Raw genomic sequence first — 27,672 nt, 5'->3', positions numbered from 1 at the left:
TTAAAAAAAAAAAAAGTTAAGGCAGGGAGGAAAAGTTTTTTTTAAAAAAAAAGTGCCATTAAAGGAGCATATTTTAGTCCGGCTAAGGCCCCACGGAGTGTCCAGCAGCAAAAATGCGCTGCGGGAAAAACTGCGGTGGCAACGCAACCTGTTTTTTCCTGCAGCACGTTAGGCAGAAAGTTCGCAGAGGTATCCTCTGTGGACTTTCTGTTTCAATTATACCTATGGGGAAATCGCCGGCGGTTCCATAGATGTAATTTACATGCTGTGTTTTCCAAAATCATGGCGTGTGTGCACCGCGGTTTTTACCGCAAAGTGGGCATGAGATTCACTGGAATTTTTGATTTGGCTTCATAAAGATCTTGCAATAGACCAAAACCTTATTATCTGGATTGCGGCACTTCTTGCTTTATGTACATTATGGATTTATATTTGTGGATGCTCTCACGTATATTTCTTCCAACATGCTGCAATTATAAAGAAATTTCTTTTTTTGCATTTAAATGGTTGCATGAGACTGTACATATTATAGATAGGCGGAATTTATGTTTGTTTGTTTATGTGTTAAAACATTTCATGAAAACAAAGAGACTCGAGACTACAGAACGTGGCCATACCGCTGATGTGTCTTTTGGGAAATCACATATGCTCTGTAGACTGTGAGGCAGGAAATGATGGACTGGAAAAAGAATGACATCAACAGGTCCAATTTTCCTGCACAAAACACAATGCTGCTTTCTAATGACCTACGATGTTATTAGTACATTTCAGGGTTGTGCTGAATACTGGTGGCCAACTTATTGAGCAATGTGTGGATTAGAATGGTTTAGAGTCATCAATGCCTAACTGCGCGCAGGTTACCTAATGTGCTGATTGCCAGGAAATATATATCCCATATTTTACGTGAGTCTCCATAGATCTGGAGTGGTGTTAGATTTCCACAGGAGCAAAAACGTTTCAGAGAAGGTCTACTCCGTGTTACTTTAACCCTTTAGATTAGGACTAGAGAGGATAGAGATGAGCGAACGGCGTTCGATCGAATTGATATTCAATCGAATATCAGGACATTCGAGGTGTTCGATACCAACTACTTTTACTACTTTAACTACTCTTAACTACTTTTGGGGTCGATCCCGTTCCATACTACCTGAGCAACACCATCTCATATATTTTATGTGCTTAGGGGCTTATTTCTGAATTACGTTTATACAGGAAAACACATACACAATAAAACTGCCTTGTTTGACCAATGTTCAGCGATGCATTTCTAGCAGTCAGTGACTTTCTATGTCAGCAGGCCCATTAGCTCTTCTGATCAGCTCTGAAGACGGTATTGTAAACTCATTGGAAAGCTTTCATACACATTACATTCAATCCATTCTCTATGACCAGCTTGAGGGGCTTACCTAAAGTAGAGGAGACCACTTAGCAAAACTTAATTCCCTTGACTGGATCTTGCCATCCCTCTTTGACATTAGTTCCCTCATCCTTTAGTAGGCAATATGGATGGTATTTTCCACTAGCTTTGCTGTAGCCATAAAAAGAGAAGCTTTTAACTGGTTTTCTTTAGTCCATGGCATAAATCTAGCCTGAGTTTTTGTCCACCTTAAGGCCGGGTTCACACAGGTTTTTCGGTCCAGAACTTGAGGCAGAAGCCGCCTCAGGTTCCGGACCAAAAAACGGGTAACCGCAACTGAATGCACTGCACCGGCATCCAGTTGCGCACTCCGCTCCAGATTAAGCCCGATGAATGGGCCTAGTCGCGGGGAAGGAGTGTCTTCAGGCTGAATTGCGAGGCGAATCAGCCTGAAGAATGAGCATGCCACTTTTTTTTTCCGGGAGCCGGAACAAACGGCTCCCAGAAAAAAGACCTGACCGGCTCCCACTGATCTCAATGGGAGCCGTCATTTTGGTCAGGATTTTGAGGCGAATACGGCCTCAAAATCCTGACCAAAATACCCTGTGTGAACTTACCCTCAGATGGATGCTATTGCATCAGTATATGTTGCCTCTGTAATATGAATGATCAGGAATTTTTTGCAATTTTTAATCTCTTCCCACCCAAATCCATGTTTTGATTTTCAATGTTGTTGTTTTACTCCACACCTTCCAACTTTTTTGTTTTTATGAGAACTTAATTTTTGTGCGTCAAATTCTACTTTTCATTTGTACTGTTTAATATTCCATACAATGTACTGGAAAGGTGGAATTAGAGAAAAACTACATTTGTGCCACTTTCTTAAGTGTATTGATGTCTATGGAGAAATCACTTTGTATATTCTACTTCAGAGTGGCCACCATATTTAAAGACCCGATATTTGCTGTACTATTATGGCGGATGTCAGGAAGTGGTGAAAGGGAATCTATTGGCAATTTTTTTTTTTATTTAAAACCAAATAATGAGATATATCACTTTTATATTATGTTTTTATTTTCTGATTGTAGATTTTTCTTTTTATTCTATTTTATGTACATGATTATGGGGCTGCTATCCTGCCTGGTTTTCTACTGTGCTCTGTAATATGTAGCAACTAGAGATGAGCAAGTAGTACTCAATCGAGTAGGTATTCGATCGAATAATAATAATCGATCGAGTACCACTCGCTATTCGAATGTAAAAGTTCGATGCAGAACCAGCATTGATTGGTCGAATGCTATACAGTCGGCCAATCAACGCTGGTTCTTCTCCTACCTTTAGAAGTCTTCTCCGTGTAGCGTCCCCATGGCGTCTTCCAGCTCTGAATTCACTCTGCCAGGCATCGGGCCTGGGCAGAGCCGACTGCGCATGTCTGCTTGTAGTCTGCTTGTAGTGCGGGAGTTATGTATAGAGGTGTTATTTCCTATTGTAATAATGGCTGTATTATAAATGAAGTGACTACTGCCAAGAAAACCCCGACAGATGTCAATCTATTATTATAGAAGTGAAATTGCAGGATATAGTTCTTATTAAAAATATTGATAAAAATTAAATATTGATGAAATTTTTTTAAAAAATATATCAAACAGCTTAATACATTTGATTTTCATAAAAACTTGATTAAAAAATAGGTAATTTTCTGGTGACATATACCCTTTAGGGTGACCTATCACTGCTTGTAACATGTGGAAGAATATGCAAATCTGTCTTCCATGATGTAATTAGGAAGTCAGGTGCCTCAGTGTTGCAAACCAATAGAGGGCGCTCACTGGAATGTGCAAGCCTGTCTTCCCTGATGTAATTAGGAAGACAGAATCTGAGTGAAATAGCCTAATAAAGGCTGCTTGTAACATGTCTTTTAGTGAATACCAGTATTTTCCTAGAACCAATTATTCTAAATCATCTTCTGTTGTAACTCTGAATTGTGCTTTTCCCATTATGGCATTTATGAGAATATTGACCACTTGGCATTCCCATTCCTATTCCGCACTGCTTGGTGCTCAGAATTTGTAGAAACACAGAACCAACTATTTTGTTTTTTTATTGCTATATTTTGGAAAAATACAAGTATTACCTAAGACAAACATGTCAGGAAAGGTGACAGGTCTGCTTTAAAAGGCTCAAACTATGAAAGCCGTTATGTACCGGTTTCTCAAGAATTCTTTATTAGCAAGCATGTCCTCATTACTAAAATGTGAGCCAGAGTTTCATTGAAATCATGCTTACGCTAGGTTCACACCAGCGTTCTCCTGTCCGTTCTGAGCTTTCCGTCTTCTGCATGCCAGAAGTCGGAAAGCTCAGACCGGGTCCGGCCATGAGCGGCGGTGAGTGTTTTAGGCTCTCCGCCGCGAAACCGGATTTTTTTATCCGGACACAGAGTACTGCATATCCGACTCTGTGTCCGGATTATAAAACCTGGTTTCGCGGCGGAGAGCCTAAAACGCTCACTGCCGCTCACGGCCGGACATCTCTCTCACCCATTCAAATGAATGGGTGAGAGAGACTCCTGCAGGTTTCCGTCTCCTGCCTCTGTTTTAGGCAGGAAACGGAAACCTCAAGTACGGAGACCCGAACGCTGATGTGAACGAGCCCTTAGGCCACATGCATATAATTGTGTGCATGTAGGCGAGCCGTGATTAAATGGCCCTCCATGCCTGACATCCATATGCCACCTGTCCCTACATAGACCTATCCATTACTGTTCCCGGCTGCAAAATGGACCAGTATGGGACCTGTCCTGAGTTTTGCCTCAGGGTAATGGGTGCACATATGGGCTTGTGATCATAAATGAACGGGTCAGTGTTCTAGCTGTAAAAAACATGGCTAGCACATTGACAAAGGACATGGATGTATGTATGGAGCCTTAAATAGTAAAAGTATGTAACAAAGTAAGCCTGGCAGATCCAAGATAGACATGTGGCATTATTTTTACCTTGTTTAAAGTTGTCCAAATTTCGAAATTCCACTAAAGTGTTTCCATAGTAGTAATTGGTTACATAAATTTTCTCATCCTTTGCTAGCGGATCTTTCATCCAAGCGCCTTCATTACGTCCATAGGTGTTTTGGGTTGTAGGACCAGAAATGGTAGCTAGAGTATCTTTGCATCGTCCTGAAAAAATATGAGAAAGTTACAAGACCGTTTCATACTTGGATTTAACATGTGCAATCCACATTAACTTTTATGATGGAGTCTTTAGATCTTCCTTCCTGCTGTCTCTTCAGAAGATCGTATTTACTGTGTAATGGTTCTAGCATTGCTTGGTATATATAGCTCGTATGCTGAAATGACTGCAATACTCTTCATTTTTTCCTCTGCTGAAAAAAAGACTTAAGGGAATAGAAGACTCAAGTACAGATTTAAGCTAAACATTGCAAAGGCCAAACAATGAGATCATGACAAAATGAAAGGAGTTACAGATGTAATATCAACTGTGGAGGAAAGTGGGTGTACAGGAGACAGCTGGCCAAACAATAAAAGGGGATTACATGACAATGAAGTCAATTGTAAATTTTGACCAAATCTGTTAAGATACTACTATAGACCCATTTGTAAATACTGGGAAACACTTATGCATTGTGCAATATAGAAGAAATGTAATATGTGTTATTACAAGTTTTATTAATTGTCTGTTATGGTAGGTGGCTTTATTCTATTTAACAAAAAGTATTGTGTCAGATGCTAATGGTGGACTGCAATTCATAACAAGATTCTGACAGATAATACATGTTCCTCTAACTGGTGTGGATGACCCTTCTGGAGACTTATCTATGTATGATACTACTTTGTGTGCTCATGCACACGGGGGAAAATAGAAGGGGAAATTAAACTGAGGCGGCTGGAGGGAGACCATAAACTGTGGGCAACTAGAGGCAGACATGTCCCCCTCCAGCTACCCCCACGATTTAATGTCCTCCCCTGGTTGCTCCAAGTTTAATGTCACCCTCTATCTGGCCCCAGTTTAATGTCCTCCATCTGTCCCAGTTTAATTGCCCCCTCACCTGCCACCAGTTTAATGCACCCCTTCATCTGGCACCAGCTTAATGCCCCCCCTTCATCTGCTACCGATTTAAAGCTACAATTCACCTGTCACTAGTTTAATGCCCCCTCCATCTGCCACCAATTTAATTCCCACCCTTCATCTGCCACCAATTTATAGAGGACCTTTCATGTCCTTGGGCACATGTGGTTTTATAAACTTCTAGAAAACTGACAGTGCACTGAATTCAGCGCACTCTCGGCTTTGCCATTATATGCCCTGGGAGAAGAGATATCGGTGCATTTACCAATAGCTCTTCACCATCAAAAGGGTGTCCCTGACAGTCTAGCTGGGAACGCCCCTCCTGACAGTACTGTGTGTTGAGCTACAGCCATGTGTATATGTGTGTGTAGCCATGATGCTGAGTGGTGAGGAACGCCCTCCTCTCAGTACTAGTCTATGGACTAGTACTGTCAGGAGCAAGGGGGCGTTCCTCACCGCTCTGTACGGCAGCATTGGTCTCTATTGTCAGGAAGCTAAATACTCTACTGCCTAGCGGAATTGAAAGTGGAATAAAATAGTGTTCCCTTCACTGTGTTCTGAAGGGTCCCATAGTTAATAGGGGCCCTAAGAAATTTCCCAGTTGCTGGTCTAATGGCTACTACTTCAAAATTGATGCACCTAATGATACTCTATTTTTGGAATGCAACAATTTTCAATACTACTACTAATAATAATAACTTGTGAATTGCTTATAAATCAAGTTTCTATTAACTGTTGAGTAATTTTTGCATAAGCAATATAGTTTTATTCTATGTAATACAAATACATAAAGTGGAGGATGACTTACTATGTAAAATGCACTAGAATTCTGGTCTAATTTGTGCAGACACATTGTGGAAGCACAACATTTTTGGCTGGAAAAAAGACATTGTTTTACAGTTCCAGCCAAGTGAATGACATTTTATGTAATATCATCCAAGCATTGTATGAAAAAAAACACGCTGCGGAAAATGTTATAAAAACATGTTAAAATCAAAAAGTGTTAATTTTACCTGTAGAAACATTGCATTTTTTTCCCATAAACTTATAAAGGGTGACTCAAAAATAAGGAACATATTGCAAAAACAGTGAAAATGTAAGGTTTTGCTGCATTTTTACTGATGCGTTTCTGCTGCATTTTTTTCTCATTGCAATTTACCATTTGTGGCCATAGGCCAAGAATGTGGAAAGCGTAGACAGTATTAGTAAATCTGCACCAGTATAGCACAACCTTGGAATTACATCTATTACCCAGAATCCATTCCAAATGAAGTATGACTGCTATGTGAGCAGCGTATTCCTGTCCTGAGACAAATGAAAAGATATAGGAAAAGTAGCAGATCATTATTAACACAATCAGGATGAGACAGTCTGTCTACTTGAAGCAGGAAATGCTGACAAATCAGGACGGCTTTCTTTAACATAGCAGTAATAGGATGTTCACCAACATTCAGTTATTTCCCCTGATCCCTCAAAAATATGTTCAGATCTGCTCTGGGCTCATGTGTATTTCAACAGGAAAAGACGGACAAGCTGCTGACAGGCATCTTGGGCACAGCTATATAACTAACAGAATACGACGTGTTAGAACAAAACCTGGTCTACCCTTTATTCCTTGGATGAGAGGCACTGGTGGATGCCTGGCTGATGCCCTGCTAACAATCTGCTGGCTGGCCTGTACAGGTTGCACATAAATATGGCTGGCCCTACAATGGTTGTGCATCACTGCAGATTTGACCCTTTACAATCCTATGCAATACATGAAAACTGGTGCTATAGAGCTGGTAGGCAAAATCACTGACTGACTCCTCTAGTTTTCCACAACTGGAGAGCACATTCACATGTGGTGCTCAGCCGTGGTGGCTCTGACTCATCAGGCTATACAGTAAATCGCTGACAACCATGATCAGACAGCAGCAGGCAAAGCTCCTCTACTTCAGGGAAAAAGCTATTGATGAATAACGTGCACGTGTATCCACCCATTGCAAATTCGTCTAAGGTTAAGGCCCCATGATGTGGGGAAAAAACACGGCAGAAACACTTTGCGGTTTTTCCTGCAACATTTTCGCAGAAAGTGAAACCTCTGCAGACTTCCATTATACTTATAGTGAAACTGTCAACGTTTCCATAGGTATAACTGACATGCTGTGATTTCCAAAACCGCAATGAGTTTGGAATTCACAGCGTTTCTGCTGCACATATTTTCCCACAATATGTGGCTGGAATTCACTACAATCCCAATCACTTTGCAGGGAGTGTAAAACGAAAAACGGTGTTTATGCCCCGTGTGGCCCCAGCATAAACAAAGCTTCATGACCCTCAGATGACACCAGACAAAATCAGAGCAGGAAAAGATAAAGGAATCTTAAGAGTATCTCCAATAGCTGGCCAAGAAAAGGAAGAAAGCTGTTCAAGTAATAACAATGACAAACATTTGTAATGTGCTTAAGTTATCAAGATCAGATTTTTACAGGGGCCTACAGTAAGGTTGATAGAAAATAACATAAAAAAACCCAACAATAAACTATATATACTTGGTAACAACACATCCACAAAATGGTACCAATAAAAACAATAGCTTGTCCGCAAAAAAACAGGATAACGTGCTGCAAAATGTATAATGAGAAAAAAAACTCCAAGCAGTTGGACCTCCAGTGATCAGACATTTACTCCCTATTATTGTCAGCAATGTGTAAAATTCCCTTTAACCTCTTCCCATACCATGTCATCAATGTGCGGCATGGCAAGTAGCACATTTGTGTATCATGCCATAGATACACACGTGGACAAAATTGTTGGTACCCCTCGTTTAATCTAAGAAAAACGCACAATGGTCACAGAAATAACTTCAATCTGATAAAAGTAATAATAAATGAAAATTCAATGAAAATGAACAAATGAAAGTCAGACATTACTTTGCAACCATGCGTCAACTGAATTCAACTAAACTCATGAAACAGGCCTGGACAGAAATAATGGTTCCCTTAAAGGGGCTTTATCATTGGGAAAAGTCATTTTTAACTAAGCACATACTTGCATAGTGTTTAGAAAGGACATTCCACACGTACCTTTTGTATGCTAATCAAATAAGTAGTTTTTGAATGAGCTCGTTTTTATTCATATGATAATTAGGCTCCAGCGAGCACAGGAAGTTTTCATCGTTCACCCTCTCTGCTATTCTCTCCTATGTGTGTGTGCGAGCAGGGAGATAGTTCAGCAGCAGCAGCCTGTGTTGTACATACACATAGGAGAGAATAACAGAGGGTGCATAATGAGACTTCCATCGTGCACAATGGAAGCTAATTACCATATGAATAAAACGGGCTCATTCAAAAATTACTGAGGCGATTTAAATACAAAAGGTAGGTGTGGAATAGCCTTTCTAAAGACTATGCAAGTATGTGCTTAGTTAAAAATGTGGGTTTGTGTGTTTGGATGTTTGTTCCTCAATCACAGCCAAACGGTGGCCCGTATTTGGCTGAGATTTGGCAGATAACTAGCTGTTCCCCAGGAAGGAAAGATAGGGTACTTTTCATCTGGTTCCATCCCCCGAAAACACACTCAGTACCGGCCAAAGTCTTTCCCCGGGTCTGCTGCAGGACCTGGGATGACATCATGCACGCTCTGTCCCCTGTGCTGTGATAGGTGTGTGCTGGTGTAGGGGCGTCCCGATGGCCGAACTGCCCTCCACCATACATTAGCTGGCTTCAGTGGGCGTGGCCGCCGGAGAGTCTGCGAGGCGCAGAACATGGCGGCTGTTCGCAGCTCCGACACAGCGCAGGCCGGCCCGGCTCAACTTTGTGGAACATCACAACTGTAGCAGCTGGAGACAGTCAGTGCCCCTCACTCACTGCCTCCTACTTCGCAGCTCAGGACCGAGCCGGACGTGTGGCCAGGCACTACGGCACCCCTCAAGTGGCGTGGCAGCAGCGAATGAGTGAGTAGACCGGGGCATTCGGGGGACAGGGCCGGCTGACCAGCCAAGGGGCACAGGAGCTGCGTTTAGGTGGCCATACGGTCAAGCAGGAGCCAAGTTCGGGGGAGAGCGGTTTTGGGGAGACGAGGAGGTGCACGGCATCACAGAGCATAGTGGGGGGTCATGGGGGAGGAGTTTGCTAACTGCTCAAGGGAGGAGAAAGACACGCAAGGCGGCGTTGCTAACGGGGATTGGGGGTCCAGGCCGGGGCCCCGAGCCAGGGAGGATGGGAGGGAAGTATTTGAGGGTCCCACATGAGAAAACAGGCACGCCCAACATGGGTTTGTGTGGCCCGGGGGGGGGGGGGGGGGGGGTTCAGTGGCACGGCCAGGCTTGCATGTCGGGAAGCAGAGGAGACTGAAGAGGCCGCGGCCGCAGGGCAATACATTAAAAACGTGTTTTTAATGTATAATATCATCAAAATATTTTTTAAAAAAAATTATGTTAGGTGTTGTGACAATTGTACAAACACAAAGAAAACAGGTAGCATGTTTATTATGCTGTACTATGAGTGGTGCAAAAGCGTTAAGTTAATAAATTATAGGTATCCTAAACTGATGCCATTGAAAAATAAATGTTAAATCTATGAAAAAATAGCTAAGGCTCTCAGAATGTTAAAAGTAAAAATAAATTAAAATCTCAGTGTCCTAAGGTCGGGGGCCCCGCATGGTAAAAATGCAGGAAAAAAAACATGCTGCGATTTCCAAAACAGTCACGGTTAAGGAAAACGCAGCATGTCAATTATACTTATGGAAATCCTGGCAGTTTCCCTATTGCTATAACAGAAGCAGAAAGTGTTGAGCTTTTTTGCTGCAGCCCGCTATGTGGGCTCTTAGCCTAAAAGCCAAAACTGGCCTTTTAGGTGGTTGTGTACCAATCTACTCTGAATCCTTTAGGGGTTAAGGTTACTTTTACTGATGCAAAATACTGCCGAAATATTGCTGTGACCACAACCCACCATGCAAGTGGCAATCATGTCATTATGACGGTATTATACTGTCAAATATTTTTAATCAGCAGAAACAGTAAACTTTATTTATACAGGAACCCACATGAAACCTAAAGATTTTACTGTGTAGTTCAGCCCTGTAATTATTCACATAAATGAGAACACCCACCAAGAAATTCACACACTCAATTTGTCATCAGTGTTTTTAGGTAAGAGATATTCCTTTAATAGTCCCACCATGGGGAAATTTAGTGTGTTACAGCAACATGGATAATACAGTATGATTCAAGAAAGAACATATACAAGCTCATAGCAGATAGAAAAGATACTAGGAGTCATAGTAACTAAGAAAAAAAAAGAAAGACGTCAGGATCATTTAGTTCTCTGTACGGAGTGCTCTACGCTTAGCCTGATGTTGATTATACAGCCTGACCGTGGTTGGGAGGAAGAACCTGCAATAGCGCTCCTTCTCACACTTGGGGTGAAGTAGTCGGTCACTGACAGTACTGCCCAGAGCTGTCACAGTCTCATACATAGGGTGGGAGTTGTTCTCTAGCATGGAGCTCACCACAGACAGTATCCTTCTATCACCCACCACCTGTATTGGGTCCAGGGGGCTCCCCAGGACAGAGCTGGCCCTTTCTAACCACTCTGTAAAGTCTATTTCTGTCCCTGGTTGATATACTACTCCCCCAGCAGGCCACCCCGGAGAAGATGGCTGATGCTACTACAGAGTTGAAAAAGGGCTTGAGAAGTGTCCACTGGATTTCAAAGGCCCTCAGCCTCCTGAGCAGGTAGAGTCTGCTGTGGCCCTTTCTGTGCAGCGCCTCCAGGTGATCAGCCCAGTCCAGCTTATTAGTGAGGAGCACACCCAGGTACTTATAGGTCTTGACTATCTCAATGCCCGTCCCTTGGATGTCCACTGGTTTTGGTACGTATCTCCGTTTACTAAAGTCCACCACCATCTCCTTGGTCTTCCCAGCATTAATCCTGAGGTGGTTCCACTGACACCATTTCACAAAGTTATGGAGTACTCAATGTCCACTCACTCTCACACCCCCTCCACAGTAACCCGTGTTTGCTGGTTTCCAACAGCCTCAATCCTTGTACATTTTAATGGGGCATGAGAGTATTTGGCCCTTTCTGAGAGCTATGGAAATAGTTAAAATGACATTCCAGTGTTTAGGGTTTTTTTTTTTTATCTCTATCATTACGTGCCTATTCTCCCAATATACAAATATATAATATACAATTCATCTAATTTGGTCCTTTCTATCTGAAAATTCATGACATATTGACTTTCTTCAATATGCTTATGTGAGTTCATTCTGACCTGCTATGAATAACAAGCCTCTCTGTCTCTGCTGGAACTTCCAGTATGATGACTAGATACTTTTGATAAGACAGCTGCTGTCATACAGTTAGAATTGACATTGCAAACTGTATACTTATACAAGATGCACCGGAATTATTAAGAGGGATTGGGGTAGATTTTAAGTATAATTTATGTCAGTTTTCGGGCATGAGTTATAGCAAATATGTGGGCCATGCCCAGTTCACCCACTTGTTCCTATCCCGTTCCACCCACATTCACAAAAATTGCAAGCAGAGCACAGAACAAACAATATAACACATGTTTGACTCGAAAAGGGCTGTACATTAAAGATTTGTCACATATCTCCCCATCTATGCCAGATAACTTGTGTAGATGGGTTAGTTGATTGCCCCCACAATCTCTTAGATTATTTAAGAAAATATACAGAGAAGAATGATTACTGTAGACCAGCGGTCCTCAAACTATGGCCCACGGGCCACATGCGGCCCGCCGAGGACATTTATCCGGCCCGCCACATGTGGCCCGCGCTGTCGCCTGGATCGCTCACTAACGGAGAATCCGATTCCCCGTTAGTGAGCGGATCGCCGCTTTCAGTTGTATGTGCATTTGCACATACAACTGAAAGCTGTCAGGGGCCGCCCGACCACGGCCTACACTGATGGCAGAGAGTGACCTCTGCCCCTGACGCAGGAGCGATGACGTCATCGCTCCTGCAGTCTGGAAGAAGGAGGACGCACCGCGGCGGCTCTTCATGGGTAAGTATGACAGTGTGGGTGTGATTGTACTAATGAGCATATAATACAGGGGGGGGAGAGTACTGATGAGGGGGAAGGGTACTCCCCCCACTGTATTATATGCTCATCAGTACCCCCCCCCCCCACTGTATTATATGCTCATTAATACCCTCCCTCCACTGTATTATATGCTCATCAGCATATAATACAGTGGGGGGAGGGTACTAATGAGCATATAATACAGTGGGGGGAGGGTACTGATGAGCATATAATACAGGGGGGGTTACTGATGAGCATATAATACAGTGGGGGAAGGGTACTGATGAGCATATAATACAGTGGGGGGAGGGTACTAATGAGCATATAATATAGTGGGGGGTACTGATGAGAATATAATATAGGGGGGGTAGTGATGAGCATATAATACAAGGGGGGAGGGTACTGATGAGCATATAATACAGTGGGGGGAGGGTACTGATGAGCATATAATACAGTGGGGGGAGGGTACTAATGAGCATATAATACAGTGGGGGGAAGGTACTGATGAGCATATAATACAGTGGGGAGGTACTGATGAGCATATAATATAGGGGGGGTAGTGATGAGCATATAATGCAGGGGGGGAGGGTACTGATGAGAATATAATACAGTGGGGGGAGGGTACTGATGAGTATATAATATAGTGGGGGGGTACTGATGAGCATATAATACAGGGGGGGTACTGATGAGCATATAATATAGGGGGTTAGTGATGAGCATATAATACAGGGGGGGAGGGTACTGATGAGAATATAATACAGTGGGGGGAGGGTACTGATGAGTATATAATATAGTGGGGGGGTACTGATGAGCATATAATACAGGGGGGTACTGATGAACATATAATACAGTGGGGGGAGGGTACTGATGAGCATATAATATAGTGGGGGGGTACTGAGGAGTATATAATACAGTGGGGGGAGGGTACTGATGAGCATATAATACAGTGGTGGGGTTACTGAGGAATATATAATACAGTGGGGGTACTGAGGAGTATATAATACTGTGGGGTAGGGGGGTGTACTGAGGAGCATATAATACAGTGGGGGGAGGGTACTGATGAGCATATAATATAGTGGGGGGGTACTGAGGAGTATATAATACAGTGGGTGGGGGGGAAATGATGAGCATATAATACAGTGGTGGGATTACGGAGGAGTATATAATATAGTGGGGGTACTGAGGAGTATATAATACAGTGGGGGGTACTGAGGAGTATATAATACAGTGTGTGTGGGGGTACTGAGGAGTATTCAATACAGTGTGTGGGGGTACTGAGGAGTATATAATACAGTGGGGGGTACTGAGGAGTATATAATACTGTGGGGTCGGGGCATACTGAGGAGCAGGGGTGAACCTAGCCTTTTTGCCACCTGAGAGTGAACTGGCCCCGTGTTTGAAAAGTTTGAGGACCCCTGCTGTAGACTGTTCCAGTAGGAGGGGTAGGGGCCAGAATAGGGATTGGGGGGGGGCTTAAAACAAGCAAATGCCCACCAAAGTGCAAAGCAGTGGCGTCCTATTGGTTATGCCATTCAGTCTGCTTTTGAGCAGGTGCGGCATTTGAAGAGCCAACATCTACTGTAATATTACAGGAAATGTTGGCAAGGGATTTAAAAAAAGGGTTTTTTGGATGCACAAAACTATGAATATAATAAAAACCCTATACATATTGAGTATTACCATAATTACAGACTTGCATATATTGCGTATGCTCCACAACAATGCTTCACACCTTTTTGAAGCGAAGTACCTCCTAGTGCGAAAATGTTCCATTCAAGTACCCCCAAAGTGATCATTTATAAATGTTAACAAAATGAGGCTTCATTTGGAGCCTCCACCAACAGTTAAATGCAATATGCAATAAAATGGATCTGTAGTGCCTCCATTGGGGTTGAATCGATCTTGAGATTTCAGGAGATTTCAGGATCGTTTTTAAAATCCGATTTTCGATCATTTTCCAGCCGATCTGGATCCCGATCGTCGATCATGATCCGATCTTTCCCGATCCCGATTGCTCAAACCTAGCCTCCATGTGTAATATAACCGATGTGTTATAATGGTCCCCACAGTTCCCTGCATGTAATAAAAATTCCTCATGCTGCCCTCCATGTAATATGCTGACCCCCCACAGTGCTTCCCACTTTCTCTCAGCTTTGGGTGCTGAGTGCTGATGTCACAGCAGGCCCCGAACAAGAGAGGAAGTGGAGAGCAGAGTAGAGAGTACTGAACACGGCTTACCAGTTGCTCCCTCCAATCAGTACTTATGGAAGCGTTCATTGCACTTGTAAAGTAAGGACGATGCTTTCATCCTTGGCAGGGGGTGGGTTGTGGCTTTCACCATGGCACATACACATGGGGATAGCAGGGTATACCCCTGGGGGTACTCATACTTCATGTTGAGAACTACTGCTATAAATCATCAATTTTTGGTGGCCTTGTATTCCAAAACTGAGCAATGCATGTCACAAAAATTTTAACTTGTGGTCAATTTCATCTAGCATAAAAACTAACACTGTCTGCTGTAATGAATTGTGTAATTATCTTTTTCCTACACAGCACTGACACAGCATGTGTGTTCTATTCTCTTCTCGACACCCTTGTTTCCTACACTATGGTACTGCAGTGAGTAGGAGACAGAGTATTTGGAAGGAGATAAAAGACATAAGCTGATGTTTGCCATGTCAGTGCTATGTAAGGAGAAGGTACTTATACAATTCAATGCAGCAGTAGAGTGGGGGGGCCATGGAATGATCATAAATGTTACCCCTACAACCCCAATTATTATGTCAGTGGCTGTGCTAAAGACAGGTTTCCAGCAAGGAATTATGGAGAAACCCTCTGCGGAGGCCATGTGATCCTTCTCTGCTTCCTTCTGGTCTGTAAAATGGTGGCCATCATTATGAATGACTTATCTGAAATGAATTTCAAAAGTTTATAATTCACTGGAATCTAAACCTTATGGGAAATTTGCAACTAATTTAAACTTCTAAACAATTTGATCGTTTCTATTCGGGAATCCAAACAATATCACATTTCAAATGAAAGAAAATTAGAAATATCAAAATAGTAGCATGGTTTTGTAATATATTAACGAACAATGGGAAAAACACATTGCTACTAGAGATTGTGATCCTCTCAAGATTTGTTTCAGGTTTAGATGGTTCAGACCAATGATTAGTTTTGGGTTGAATAAGTTCAGTATGAACCACAGCTGAAATTGGCTTAACACCTAATGTATGACACTGTTAAGGCACCTTATAACCTATCTATTTTCTAGCTCTAAGGCCTGGTTCACATCTGCGTTCAGTATTCCATTCAGGGAGTCCGCTTGGAGACCCCCCATCCCGGAAGGAATACTGAACGCATTAAAAAGCGGTAAGCAATTAAACCACATGGACCCCATAGAGTATAATGGGGTCCATGTATTTTTTGCACGGTGTCCGCACGAATCATGAAGTACTATCATCATTGAAGTACTTTTCTCTCCGCATGATTCCTGTGGACACTGCATGGAAAACACATGGACCCCATTAGAGTCTACAATTTGGTTTCCCCAAGTGGACTCCCCAAATGGAATACCGAATGCAGATGTGAACCAGGCCTAAAGCAAACACAGCTGAAGATATTTCACAGTAAAAGTGACATGTATGATATGTAGAGATGAGCGAACAATATTCGAAACAGCCGTTTCGAATAGCACGCTCCCATAGAAATGAGTGGACGTAGCCGGTACGCTGGGGGTTAAGCGGCCGGCTGCCAGCAAAGTCTGCGTTCCGGCCGCTTCCATTCATTTCTATGGGAGCGTGCTATTCAAAACGGCTGTTTCGAATAGTGTTCGCTCATCTCTAATGATATGTCTATGGAAGAAGGGATGGTTAGCTGTAGATACAAACTCCAAGTTTAACCATACACTGATGACACTTGCTTTTATACATTTTAACATTAAAAATACTCAAAAAAAACTACAGTTTTTTGGGGGAAAAGTGCTTGCCCATGTTTTTTATACACACAAGGTTATAGTGCAATACAAAAATTGGCCCATTTTGATAACTTGTAAGCACTATGACTTGTTATTTTGGAGATATATTTGTGGTTGTTTGCCTAGGATGAAAAGTGATAAAGAAGTGCTTTCCGAAACAAACATTTCCCTTTCATGGGAACAGATGTGAAACCGAAATGATATTGGCATTGAAACTCGAGTGGAACTTTTTCAATATAACATTTTTTTTTTTTTTATGCCAACACTGTGGTACTAATGGTGTGGTCTAGTAGAATGTGATGGACCAGGTCACAGTGGTGGCAGTGGTGGTAGCTCTAGCATCACACAACAGTTCTTTTATCTTGCATATTAGTATTTATTAACAAATGAAAATGATCCACATGGAAATATGGCACAGAATATCATAAATGTCAAGTTACTTCATAGGTTAGTCGCCTGTACATAAGTTTCGGTCCCTGTAAGACCTTCCTCAATGATGAGTCATTTGAACAATCAAAGTACATGATGAGCCATTGCTGCCAAATGCAGAAAGGAACATTCTGGTATATCGAAAGTTAGGCTAGAAGTCCAATGTTTTCTTACGGGTGAAAATGTTAATTATTTGTGATGAACTCAGAATTCTTGCTGCACCAATTCCCATTGAGAAATACTAGAGCAGGTTATTAAACCTGACCTGACCAATCTTAAAATCAGCTGAGAAGGCATGGGATCTGCAAAATTATTAAGAGCCATAAAACATACTAGGTAGAGATGAGCGAGTACTATTCGAAACGGCCGTTTGGAATAGCACGCACCCATAAGAATGAATGGAAGCGGTCGGCACGCAGACTTTTCCGGCGGCCGGCCGCTTAACCCCTGCGTGCTGGGTGCGTCCATTCATTCCTATGGGTGCGTGCTATTCAAAACAGGAGTTTCAAATAGTACTCGCTCATCTCTAATACTAGGAGTTTAGCAGATTTCAGCTTTTACTTGCATCACTTTTCTGGTGTAAGTAATGTTAAAAAGTAGGGTGATTGTTGGAAAATATAGCATTTCCAGAATTATGCAGAACAACACTATTTTTTTAAGTCCAGAGCAAGGGCATAGTGGAGTCCTCAGAGCTAGGACCCCTCTTTGTAGTGGTTCTCCATTCTGGCAAGTAGAAGGGGAACACAAGTTTCAATATTAGATACATCAAAACTAATGAGGACAGTAGCTGCATATTTTAGGGGATATAATAAAGGAAAATACTACTATTAGAGAAAACCACAGCATTTTCTGAACGTTTCAGGTAAGTTATCATTAAAGAGGTTTGCAAATTTGAAATTCTATTTCAAAAACATAAAAAATATGAAATCTTCTAATCATTTCTATGTATTTTACAAAAAAAGAAAAGGTTATCCCAGCAATTGATGCTTATCACACATATGTAACATATTCACATTTCCAGTTTGGAGAGACGTGTTGGATGAACAGCTTTGAATATTTTCGAAAATGCATTAAAAATTTTGATCTGAAAAGCCTTAAAGCAAATTCAAACAAGACAAATTGTAAATCAAGAATTTCAGCCTTACCAATAACTTTCTGGAGATCGTCTTCCGCTTCTTTGTTGCTATCGGTGCTAACTTTAATCATTTTAGTAGTCTTCCCAGGTTTAGAGACCGTTGATGGAACGTATGAGCTCACTGGAGTTGCTGTGCTTGTGTGAACAGAACTGGATACGATTGGTTGAGGAGTTTGGATGACTACTGGGGATTCTGTAGACCGTGTTGTGAGTACAGTAGTAGTTTCAGCCTCTTCGGTCGTACTCTGTACTACTTCAGTGTGTTCTATAGTAATTTGTTGCAAAGAACTGGTTTGTTCCATGAGTCTTGATACTGTGGCAGTGTCTACCAAGTTCTCAGCAGATTCTGTAGAATTCTCCGTATTAGACAAATCGGAAAGGTTTGTATGTGTAATATAATTTGAGGTCAATGGTTCTTTTGTTGGAGTGAGATTCTCTGTGGTACTGGCATGCTGGAATTCATGCTTTATGAGCTGATCTTCAATCAACATGTCAATGGTATTATCTCCACTGTATGAATCATCTTCTGCCAAAATGGAAAAAAATGAGAATACTGTTTAACTACATTTTGCTTTAGAAATACTATACTTAAACAATAAGAAAATGCAAAAAACAATGAATGAATACTTGTTTAAGGCGCAGGCCCCATGTAGCGAGTGGAAACATATTGCGGTTTTTCCCACATCACTTTTCACAAAAAGTCTGTGATTTTTTCCTCTGAGGACTTTCTGCTTTAATTATACCTATACGGAAAATGCCAGCGTTCCCGTACATATAATCGACATGCTGCGATTTACAATAACACAACGGTTTTTGAAATCACAACAGGTCTGTTGCAGATATTTTTCTGCAACGTGTGGATAGAATTAGCCAGAATCCCATCTACTTTGCAGGTACTGTAAAATCGCTGCATTTACACTATGGAGGGCCCTGACCTAAAGAAGACTTTTATAGCCCATTTGCATGAAAAAAACTTCTCATTGGATCATTTCAAAATACATCCAACCTTGGAAAAATTTGAACTTTGTGCCATGCCAAATAACTTGAAGAAAGAATATGGCTTTATTGCAAGATAATGATTTTCAGTGCTGGACTGACGCCTTTATCAGATCATAAAGTATGATGTATTAGGTTACTAATAAGAGTCCTAGTGGGACTCTTGGAAGGTTAGAATCAGTTTTCCTGGCAGGATTAAAGATATGATAACTGGTGATGGACTGCAGTTAAAGGAAAATATCAATATCCGTGGTAGTCTAGGGCAGAAAAGTTTTCCAGTGGGGTACTCGCCATTCCATTGTTAGCTTAACTAAAACAGAAGGCAGCTACAACACCGAATGTTCAGTTCACTGTTTGGTTTGGTTATATATATGACTGCAAGAAGGGGGAATAGAAAGAACTGTCTAACTACAATTGATAATGGAAAGAATATGTAAATCTGTCTTCCCTGATGTAATCAGGAAGTCAGCTGCTGCCTCTAACTACATCAGGGAAGACAGGCTTGTACATTCCAGTGAGCGCCCTCTATAGGTTTGCAATACTGAGGCAGCAGCTGACATCAGGGAAGACAGATTTGCATATTCTTCCCATGATCCTTTGCAAAGTGGAGTGCTAAAGGCTTAATAAGTCTCCACACACCTATATGGTGGTCTCTCCCTAAGGAGTGACAATATCCCCTTAGCTACAATTGCACATAATTATGGCAGAGCAGTTCATGTAGAATGTGCCTGATCTCTAAGATGAAAGTTAGAGGAATCTGTAAGGGAGTTTTAAGCTCTGCAGCCATGCTGCCGTACAGTTTCTAAATAACATTGGACTGGGATTAAAACTAACTAGTTTTTAAGATCAGTAGGGACCCCGCTGCTTGTATCCATCATTTTGACTTCTACAGTATGTGATAAATCTCTTCAGTGTACCTTTGCCAAAAACCACCAAAAACATACTATTCAGGCAATTTGGATTTTATATTTTGAACCCTCATGCGGTCTTGGACCCTCCCAATAAGGAACAACACTCTTTCTTTATTTTTATTGCAATCCATAATAGCTTCTCCATAAATCGGCTTCTCCGTATTAGCCCGAAATGTAAATATTTACAAGGAAAATAAATCGTGCCAAATAACAGTCAGATGCTACAAATACTTGGCAGACATGTAGCCAGATCTTCTATATACAAATATCTGACTTCATGTTTTTGAGAGTGCCTCTTATTTCTATTAGCACTTTACAATATGGGCTGGTGACTATTAGACATTCTTCACACTTTTATTTTGCCAATAGTCAATAACTGCATCTAATGACTTAGGATTATTAGTAATGACTTAGAATTAGTAATGGCTTAGAATTATTAGTACACGGTGCACTTTGGTGAAATAGCGCTCAGGTCTCTGTACATAAACTAGTAAACTCTGGAGCCTAACTAGGATAATGATTTTGTAAACCAAAATAAACATTTCTACAATGAAGGATGGCTGGGGCTAAACAGATTCCCTGACCCTTATACACTGCTCCCTGTGTTGTCAGTACAGATCCAGCTGGCAGAAATCTAGATTGTTTTCCCTGCATTGTGCAGGATATCAGTGCACTGGATAGAGTCCAGCATTACTAAACTCCATTGAATGTTGTGGGTGTTAAATAAATAGTTTATTTTGAGAGATGTCAAGAAGGATGTCACTTTTCCTTTTATAATGCATGCCTTGAAGTTTTTCTATTTTTTTTTTAAGACCTAGAGATTGACGTCATTTATTTGTTTTGTGCTACATAAATTAGTTACACAGTCAGCTAGTTAAAGTATCACTTCAAGGGAGTCTGTTAGCAGTAACACTAAGTTCACACTAGCGTCTGAATCTCCATACGAGACAATGCACCACATTCAGCTGCAAATCGATGGAGAGAAAAATCCTGCAAGGCTCTCGGATTAGATTTATAATCAATTTACTGCTGACAGACTCCTTCTAAGATTCAATATCATTTTGCTTTTCGGTCTACTATAGATTATATATCTTTCTAGTATTGTGTGCCACATATTTCTGATACACAACTACAGATTCCCATGCAGGCCAAAAATATTCATTTATCTTTGATCTGTTTTTATTTAATTTTTTTCAAGTATCAGGAAAGGACAAGTTAAAACAGGTGTCAGGGTCTGAGGTTGCTAGGTGGGGTGGCATAGCCACAAAAGTCCAGATTCTTTAGTCCAAAAACAAAGGTGGAGTTTATTTTAACTCAAAAAGGTAGTGCAATAGCAAAAGGAAACAATGCAAAAATAAATACCTGCCCGGCTAGGCTCTAACTAAACATAGAATAGGTGACCTCACCTAGAATCACAGAAACCAAAAGCCAGTTGAGTCATTCAGGACACAGCTCCAAAAATATGACATCTCTCTTTCACTCTCCAGCCTAAGCTCTGCCCCCAGTCTGCTGCCGGAGCTGGCTTCTTAAGTTCCTTTAATGAGCAGACTCTCTGCAGCTGAGTTGCTGCTGGAACATTCCCAAAGTGTGGACTGGAGGGGGGGTGGAATGACAGGTCCCACTACCAACCTACCTGCCATTCCTAAAAATCCAGACCAATACTGAGCATTTACCAAAATGCTCAGCAGACGAAAGTTGTCTGCTGAGAACAAACATTCCTGGAGTTTTCTCATCTCACCCACCTGAGTAGTCTGGGTGAGATGTACACCCCCTCCATTTCCTGACCAGCCATCGGCTTACATAGGACAATGTAAGACATTATTGTTAATGTAAACACTCACTAGAATTAAAGTATAATTTCCACTAAAGATCCATATGTAGTAAGCTCTGAAGTTCCCTCTAGTGTTGACTGTAGGCAGCAAGGTTTTTATATCTTTAATTTATAACAATAGGAGGAGTATGAACCTGTCAAATCATGATGTTAACAGAGAATATATAACTCTTTATATCTAAAGCTGCTTTGAAGCTAGGTGATGGGTGCCTCCTAGGAAGCTGATTCTTGAAATGGGCAAGGGGTCGAGGAAGGGATATACCACAGCAGGATGTTACTTTATTGACTGAGTAGTATGTTCATGAAGATTTCTGCCTGATCATTATAGAACAAGGATAGGCACATATTGCTAAACCTTGGGAAGTTGAGTAAAACATTACTGTGTGTTACATTACCCCCTCAGTATGAGAGACCACCAGGGAGACCATTAATTTCTTGTTACATTAGGTTACCATAAAAGCAGTCACTAACCCTTTTGCTACCCTTTACCAAGAGGAAAACATGCATTAAAACAGTGTACTAGACTATTAGGTAGACCCCTTCACTAGCCTAGCTCACCGAGTAAGCATACATTAACATATTCCTTACCCTAGGCCAGGACATTTCAAAATGTTTATACTGACACCTCACCAGTCAGAACATGTTGATGCCAAGGTTTCACCACCTGTGTTCTAAGGTTATGTCAGAGCTAAAAAATATTGCATAATTTACAATACTTTTGAATTGCTTCCTGGACCTAGTAGAAGCCTGTACAGCATATTATAACTTCTATAAAAACTGTTTCCCCATGTGTCTCACTGGAGAGTCTTGTCTCATAATTTTAGAAGCACCGTCCTAGACCACCATGGATGTAACCATTAACACGTCAACTTCCCTAGACCACCTGAGGAACACCCATTAACCCATAAATATACTCAATCCCTTCCCAACTCTATACCATCAGGAAATTGAACTTCTATAGATCACCAGGGAAGCAGCCATTAACCTTTCTATTGTCTGAGTATACGAAGAAGGAAGGTTTGACTCCTACAGTACCATCAACAACCAAGATTCTTATTATTAGCTGCTGAACCATATGGCAGCCTATTCATATATGGCACAGAGGTAGAAAGCCTCATTACATATAAAATCTGCTTTCAAATCAAAAGTACAACAGGAGTAAATCTGTGCACAAGGGTGAAAAGAAACTTTCCATAATAATTTTTAAAAGAATCCCTTAGCAATTGTTTAGTGGTCCGATTGTATATGATATGAAACCAGCCTTGTTTAGTTAGTCATATAGGAGTATTATTCATTCCATTGTTAGGTCAATGAGGATACATCTAATAAAAAATTATCTTGTAAAAAAACAATGTGAATGAGGACACTGGCCTAACTGGCCTATGAATTATAGTGTGACAGATCTGTTCTTTGAAAGAAAGACTTGCATACAATCCTACCATATTTACATTGTGCAGTTTTCTCAGCTACAGCACACTTCTGATGCCATTTTGCTCCAGGCATATATTACTCATTCAATAAAATATTCTGTATCATTATCACTGAGTCTTAATAACACTAAATATATAGTGTCTATAGTGTTTCATTTTTGAGCACCATTATGTAATAGTTTTTTACCGCTCTTGGATTTCCATTATCCTTTCTCAGTTGTGTATCCTTTCTCAGACTATAATGGGGTCCGTGTGCTTGCCGCGCGCTGCCCGCACGAATCATGCGGAAAGGAAAGTAGATTGGGAACTACTTTCCTGTCAGCACAATCCCTGAGGAGATCTGCCGGTAAGCACACGGACCCCATTATATGCCATGGGGTCCATGCACTTTTACAGCACAGCGGTTTGCACTTGCATTTGGTATTCTGTTCTGGGTGGTCCCCATGCGAACTCCCCCGGACGGAATCCAAACACTGATGTGACAGGGCATAAACTGTACAGATCTATCGGACTCTGACCTATCCTTCAAGCCACATATTCAAGCCCTCAACACCTCCTGCCGCCTCCAGCTCAAGAACATCCACCGAATTCGCCCCTTCCTCACCCAGGAAACTACCAAGATGCTTGTCCAGGCCCTCATAATCTCCCGCCTAGACTACTGCAACACCCTTCTCCATGGACTCCCAGCAAACACCCTCGCCCCCCTCCAGTCCACCTTAAACTGCGCTGCTCGCTTAATCCACCTCACACCCCGATCTTCATCGGCTGCTCCCCTCTGCCAGTCCCTCCACTGGCTACCTATAGCCCAGCGAATTGAGTTCAAGCTACTAACACTAACATACAAAGCCATCCACACCCTGTCCCCCCCATATATCTCTGACCTAATCTCCCGCTACCTGCCCACACGTAACCTCAGATCCTCCAATGACCTCCTACTCCGCTCTGCTCTCATCCGCTCCTCACACAACCGTCTCCAAGATTTCTCCCGTGCATCCCCCATACTCTGGAACTCCTTACCACAACACATAAGACTGACCCCCACAATCACAGGCTTCAAGAAGGCCCTGAAGACTCACCTATTCAGGAAGGCCTACAACCCCCAATAACACTATCACCGCACTGCCATCTGTACAGTCTCCCCCTCTCCTTCTGTCTCTACCCCCCTTCCCTCATAGATTGTAAGCCCTCGCGGGCAGGGCCCTCTACCCCACTGTGCCAGTCGGTCATTGTTAGCATTATATCTACCTGTATATTCTGTGTATTGTATGTAACCCCCAAATGTAAAGCACCATGGAATTAATGGTGCTATATAAATAAATAATAATAATAATAATATCGGAATAATAAAATAAAAATAAAATAAAATAATAAAATATGTTTATTATTTATCAAAGCTTACATATAACTTTAAGTCTTATTTTGGTTATTAATACATGATTATTTTGGTTAATAAGATATGATTAGGTTACTACTACTGTTATCTATACAGAGTGGAGTAGCTGAAGTCCTGACACCTGTGGGAACGTTTTATATACTCAGGGCCACAATTACGTCTTTTCAGCCTGCACTCAGGGCTTGTTACTAGCACAAATGTTAATATTTTTATTAATACAGTGTATATCACTGTTATTAGCATACTTTATGTATGGAGATGCTTCGGCACTACTATAATTTGGAGGTGGGACTATAGCATTGCTATTTAGGCTACTTTAAGTATTTACTACTTTATCCAAGATCATTTGCTCATAATACACACATATGGAACTTATTAGTTGCCACGTGAATACTGAATTATTGTATTTCATATGGTTAGGGGGGTGGCTACTAAAGACAATATCATCCATCATATGGTTAGTCCTAGTATGTACCATAATTTGTATGATATGCCCAATGTACTATTAGCCATTTTTATGTGTTTAGAAATCCAACTAAATGCTTATATTATATATCTAATTTGGCTTTACTTACGTTGGTCATCCAGATCACTGTCATCTTCTGTAACTTTGGCCTTGTAAAATGTGACTCCACGGATGACAGGATTTGGGGCTGGCTTTGGTCTAACATGAAGTTGCCGTTGTGAGAGTGGACTCCTCTGTACTTGCTGTGGGGGGGCAGGATGTGGTTTTGGACTAATAAACTTTTCCTGTTCATCTCTTAGAAATCGTTCTTCGTACTTGTCCTTGTTAATGAAAGAAACACTAGATTTTAGTTAATTTCACAAATGATAAGCCATACTGTGCATTACAATAAGGACTGTTCACCGAAAGCGAATAGGTGCAAAGAATTTATATTAAATTAGGAAGTAGCTCCATAGATGCTTCACTCTTAAATGAAATTTACTGTATGGCCAAAAGTATGTGAAAATCCGGACATCCCGTCCATATGTTTGTTCCACGTCAGTCTGTAATATCTACAACCTTTGTGGTAAGCTTTTACAGATGTGTAGTGGATTTTATAGCACCAATGAGCCTAAGGAGGTCAAGAAATGATGCTGGTCTACAAGGCTTACATTGCAGTCAGTGTTACAATACAGGGTGTAGGAGAATCCATTGTAACCATTTGTAAAGGGTTGCTCTTTGAACTGAAACAAGAACTAAGAGGAGGGATCCAAAGTCTTGTTATTATTCCTACTCCATCCAGTTTTACAACTAGTATTATATGTTAGTAGGAAGCATTGTCATGGAATAAGCTATGCCCATCAGATTAGTAGGGTGTGATAAATCACTGCAGAGGACATTTTTCCTGCCACAGGATCCATTGTCCTTATACTTTAGATTTCTTCAGCCTATGCTTGGCACAATAACAAAATATATGCAAGAGTGACCACGCTTCTCCAAGTTCCAGGTAGGTATTCAGGAAGCAGTTGTCATCATATATGCACTCCTGTTCATTTGAAGAACTGAGTAAAGGTGGCAGCGTCTACTGGTACATGACATATGGAGGTAAGTGCTGGACCAACACAAATCCGGTATCACACTCACTCAGTGGCAAATAAATATCAAGAGGTTGACGTGGATTCAACAAACAGTTTTATTAAATCAAGATAACTCTATTTCCCCGAAACGCGTTATCTTGCTTTAATAAAACTGTTTGTTGAATCCATGTCAACCTCTTGACATTTATTCGGCACTGAGTGAGCGCCATACCGGATTTGTGTTGGTCCAACACTTACCTGAATATATTCAGCCTATGCTTGGCATTACAGGAAATGTGGTTTCTATTAGAAATCTGAGGAACTATCTTGTTTCAAGAATGGAAACTTCAACAGTTCCAAGTTAAACATATTGTTCAGTACAAGGTTTTTTTTTTTATTTCTTAGGTTTGTGTACAAAACATTACATGACTGTATCCTCTTTATCGGAGATCTGGGGACGCTGTTAAGTTTTATCCTTGGGAGATTGCGACATTCATCTGGGAAAAGAGTATGCAAATTAGTTCTCTTTCCAAAACAAAATAAAGTTGTGTCTGTAGCGCCACCTGTTGGAAAGCAGCTATCATATAAGTCAGTCATTTCCAACTGGAGTACCTGGTTAGAAGATGGCTACGTTTCATCATTCAACTATAGGACGCAGATATGGCTGAATACAATGGTAAGCAGGAAGACTATAGCTTCCTGCTGCACCATTCAGACACCTGCTACTGATTTCTGTGGCACCATGCAGACCTGCTGCATCAAGCTGAAGACCAGAGGAAGAGAACAGCAGAGAGCTGTAGGAGAATTAAGATGGGTAAAGTGCCACTGGGGAGCATTATTTCTTGTCTGGGGGCCACTGGAGGGCATTATTACTTGCCTGGAGCCACTGAACAGCATTATTACTTGTGTCGGGGCCCCTGTGGAGCATTAGTAGGTGCCTGTGGCCAATGGGAAGTGCGATTAGGTGTCTGGGGGCCAATGGGGAGCATAATACTATGTGGGGGTCAGTAACGAAGCATGATGTTGTTAAAAGAGGAATTTTTATTAGTTTTGAGTGGAGGTGGCTGGGTGGGTGGGAAGCATAGGATAGTGTAGTTTTGAGGGTGTATTCACATGTTGCTTATGTACTTTACCATAAAAATACATGTTTTTGGAGAAGGTTTTTTTTTTTTTTTTACATGTAAAATGTATTTGGTACAGGTGCTCTAAAGAAAATGTTTTTTTCCAAGGACACCCCGAGCCTGAAAATGTTGAGAAGCACTACTCTATGTACAGCTTTTTTTTTTCTTTGAAAGAGAACTAATATGCATTTCTTGATTTTATGGATTTCCGAAATGTATTGTGGGTGTCTAAAATGGTCAAACTAAATTTTAGTGTGAGAAGGTGACAGGCAGAGTACTGGAATCATGGCACATCTCCCCCAGGTTTCTGACATATGTGTGCTCCAGTGCGGGTCTTGTGTAGGTATCAGCCCAGGTGTAGGTCCTAAGCTTCTTACTGGAGCCATAAAAGGCTGCAGAGCCTGCACTTCAGGGCAGATCCTGGGAGCGAGAGGAGGTGCCTGGTTCTGTCCTGAA

General features: G+C 41.4%; 1 protein-coding gene across 1 annotated transcript in view; it reads right to left on the bottom strand.

The window, feature by feature from the left end:
- Positions 1-27,672, bottom strand: part of OLFML2B (olfactomedin like 2B) — an 84,553-nt gene that overhangs the window by 12,536 nt on the left and 44,345 nt on the right. Inside the window, exons 5-7 of the mRNA XM_075286697.1 lie at positions 25,150-25,360; positions 18,024-18,539; positions 4,350-4,526 (exon numbers count right to left, since the gene is read on the bottom strand). Of these exons, the coding sequence (XP_075142798.1) occupies positions 4,350-4,526; positions 18,024-18,539; positions 25,150-25,360 (904 nt within the window). The remainder of the gene's footprint in view (positions 1-4,349; positions 4,527-18,023; positions 18,540-25,149; positions 25,361-27,672) is intronic.

The sequence above is a fragment of the Leptodactylus fuscus genome, chromosome 9 (genome assembly GCF_031893055.1).
Source record: "Leptodactylus fuscus isolate aLepFus1 chromosome 9, aLepFus1.hap2, whole genome shotgun sequence".
Taxonomy (NCBI): domain Eukaryota; kingdom Metazoa; phylum Chordata; class Amphibia; order Anura; family Leptodactylidae; genus Leptodactylus; species Leptodactylus fuscus.
Note: the sequence above shows the minus strand (reverse complement) of the source record. Positions and strands in the feature narration are given on the sequence as shown.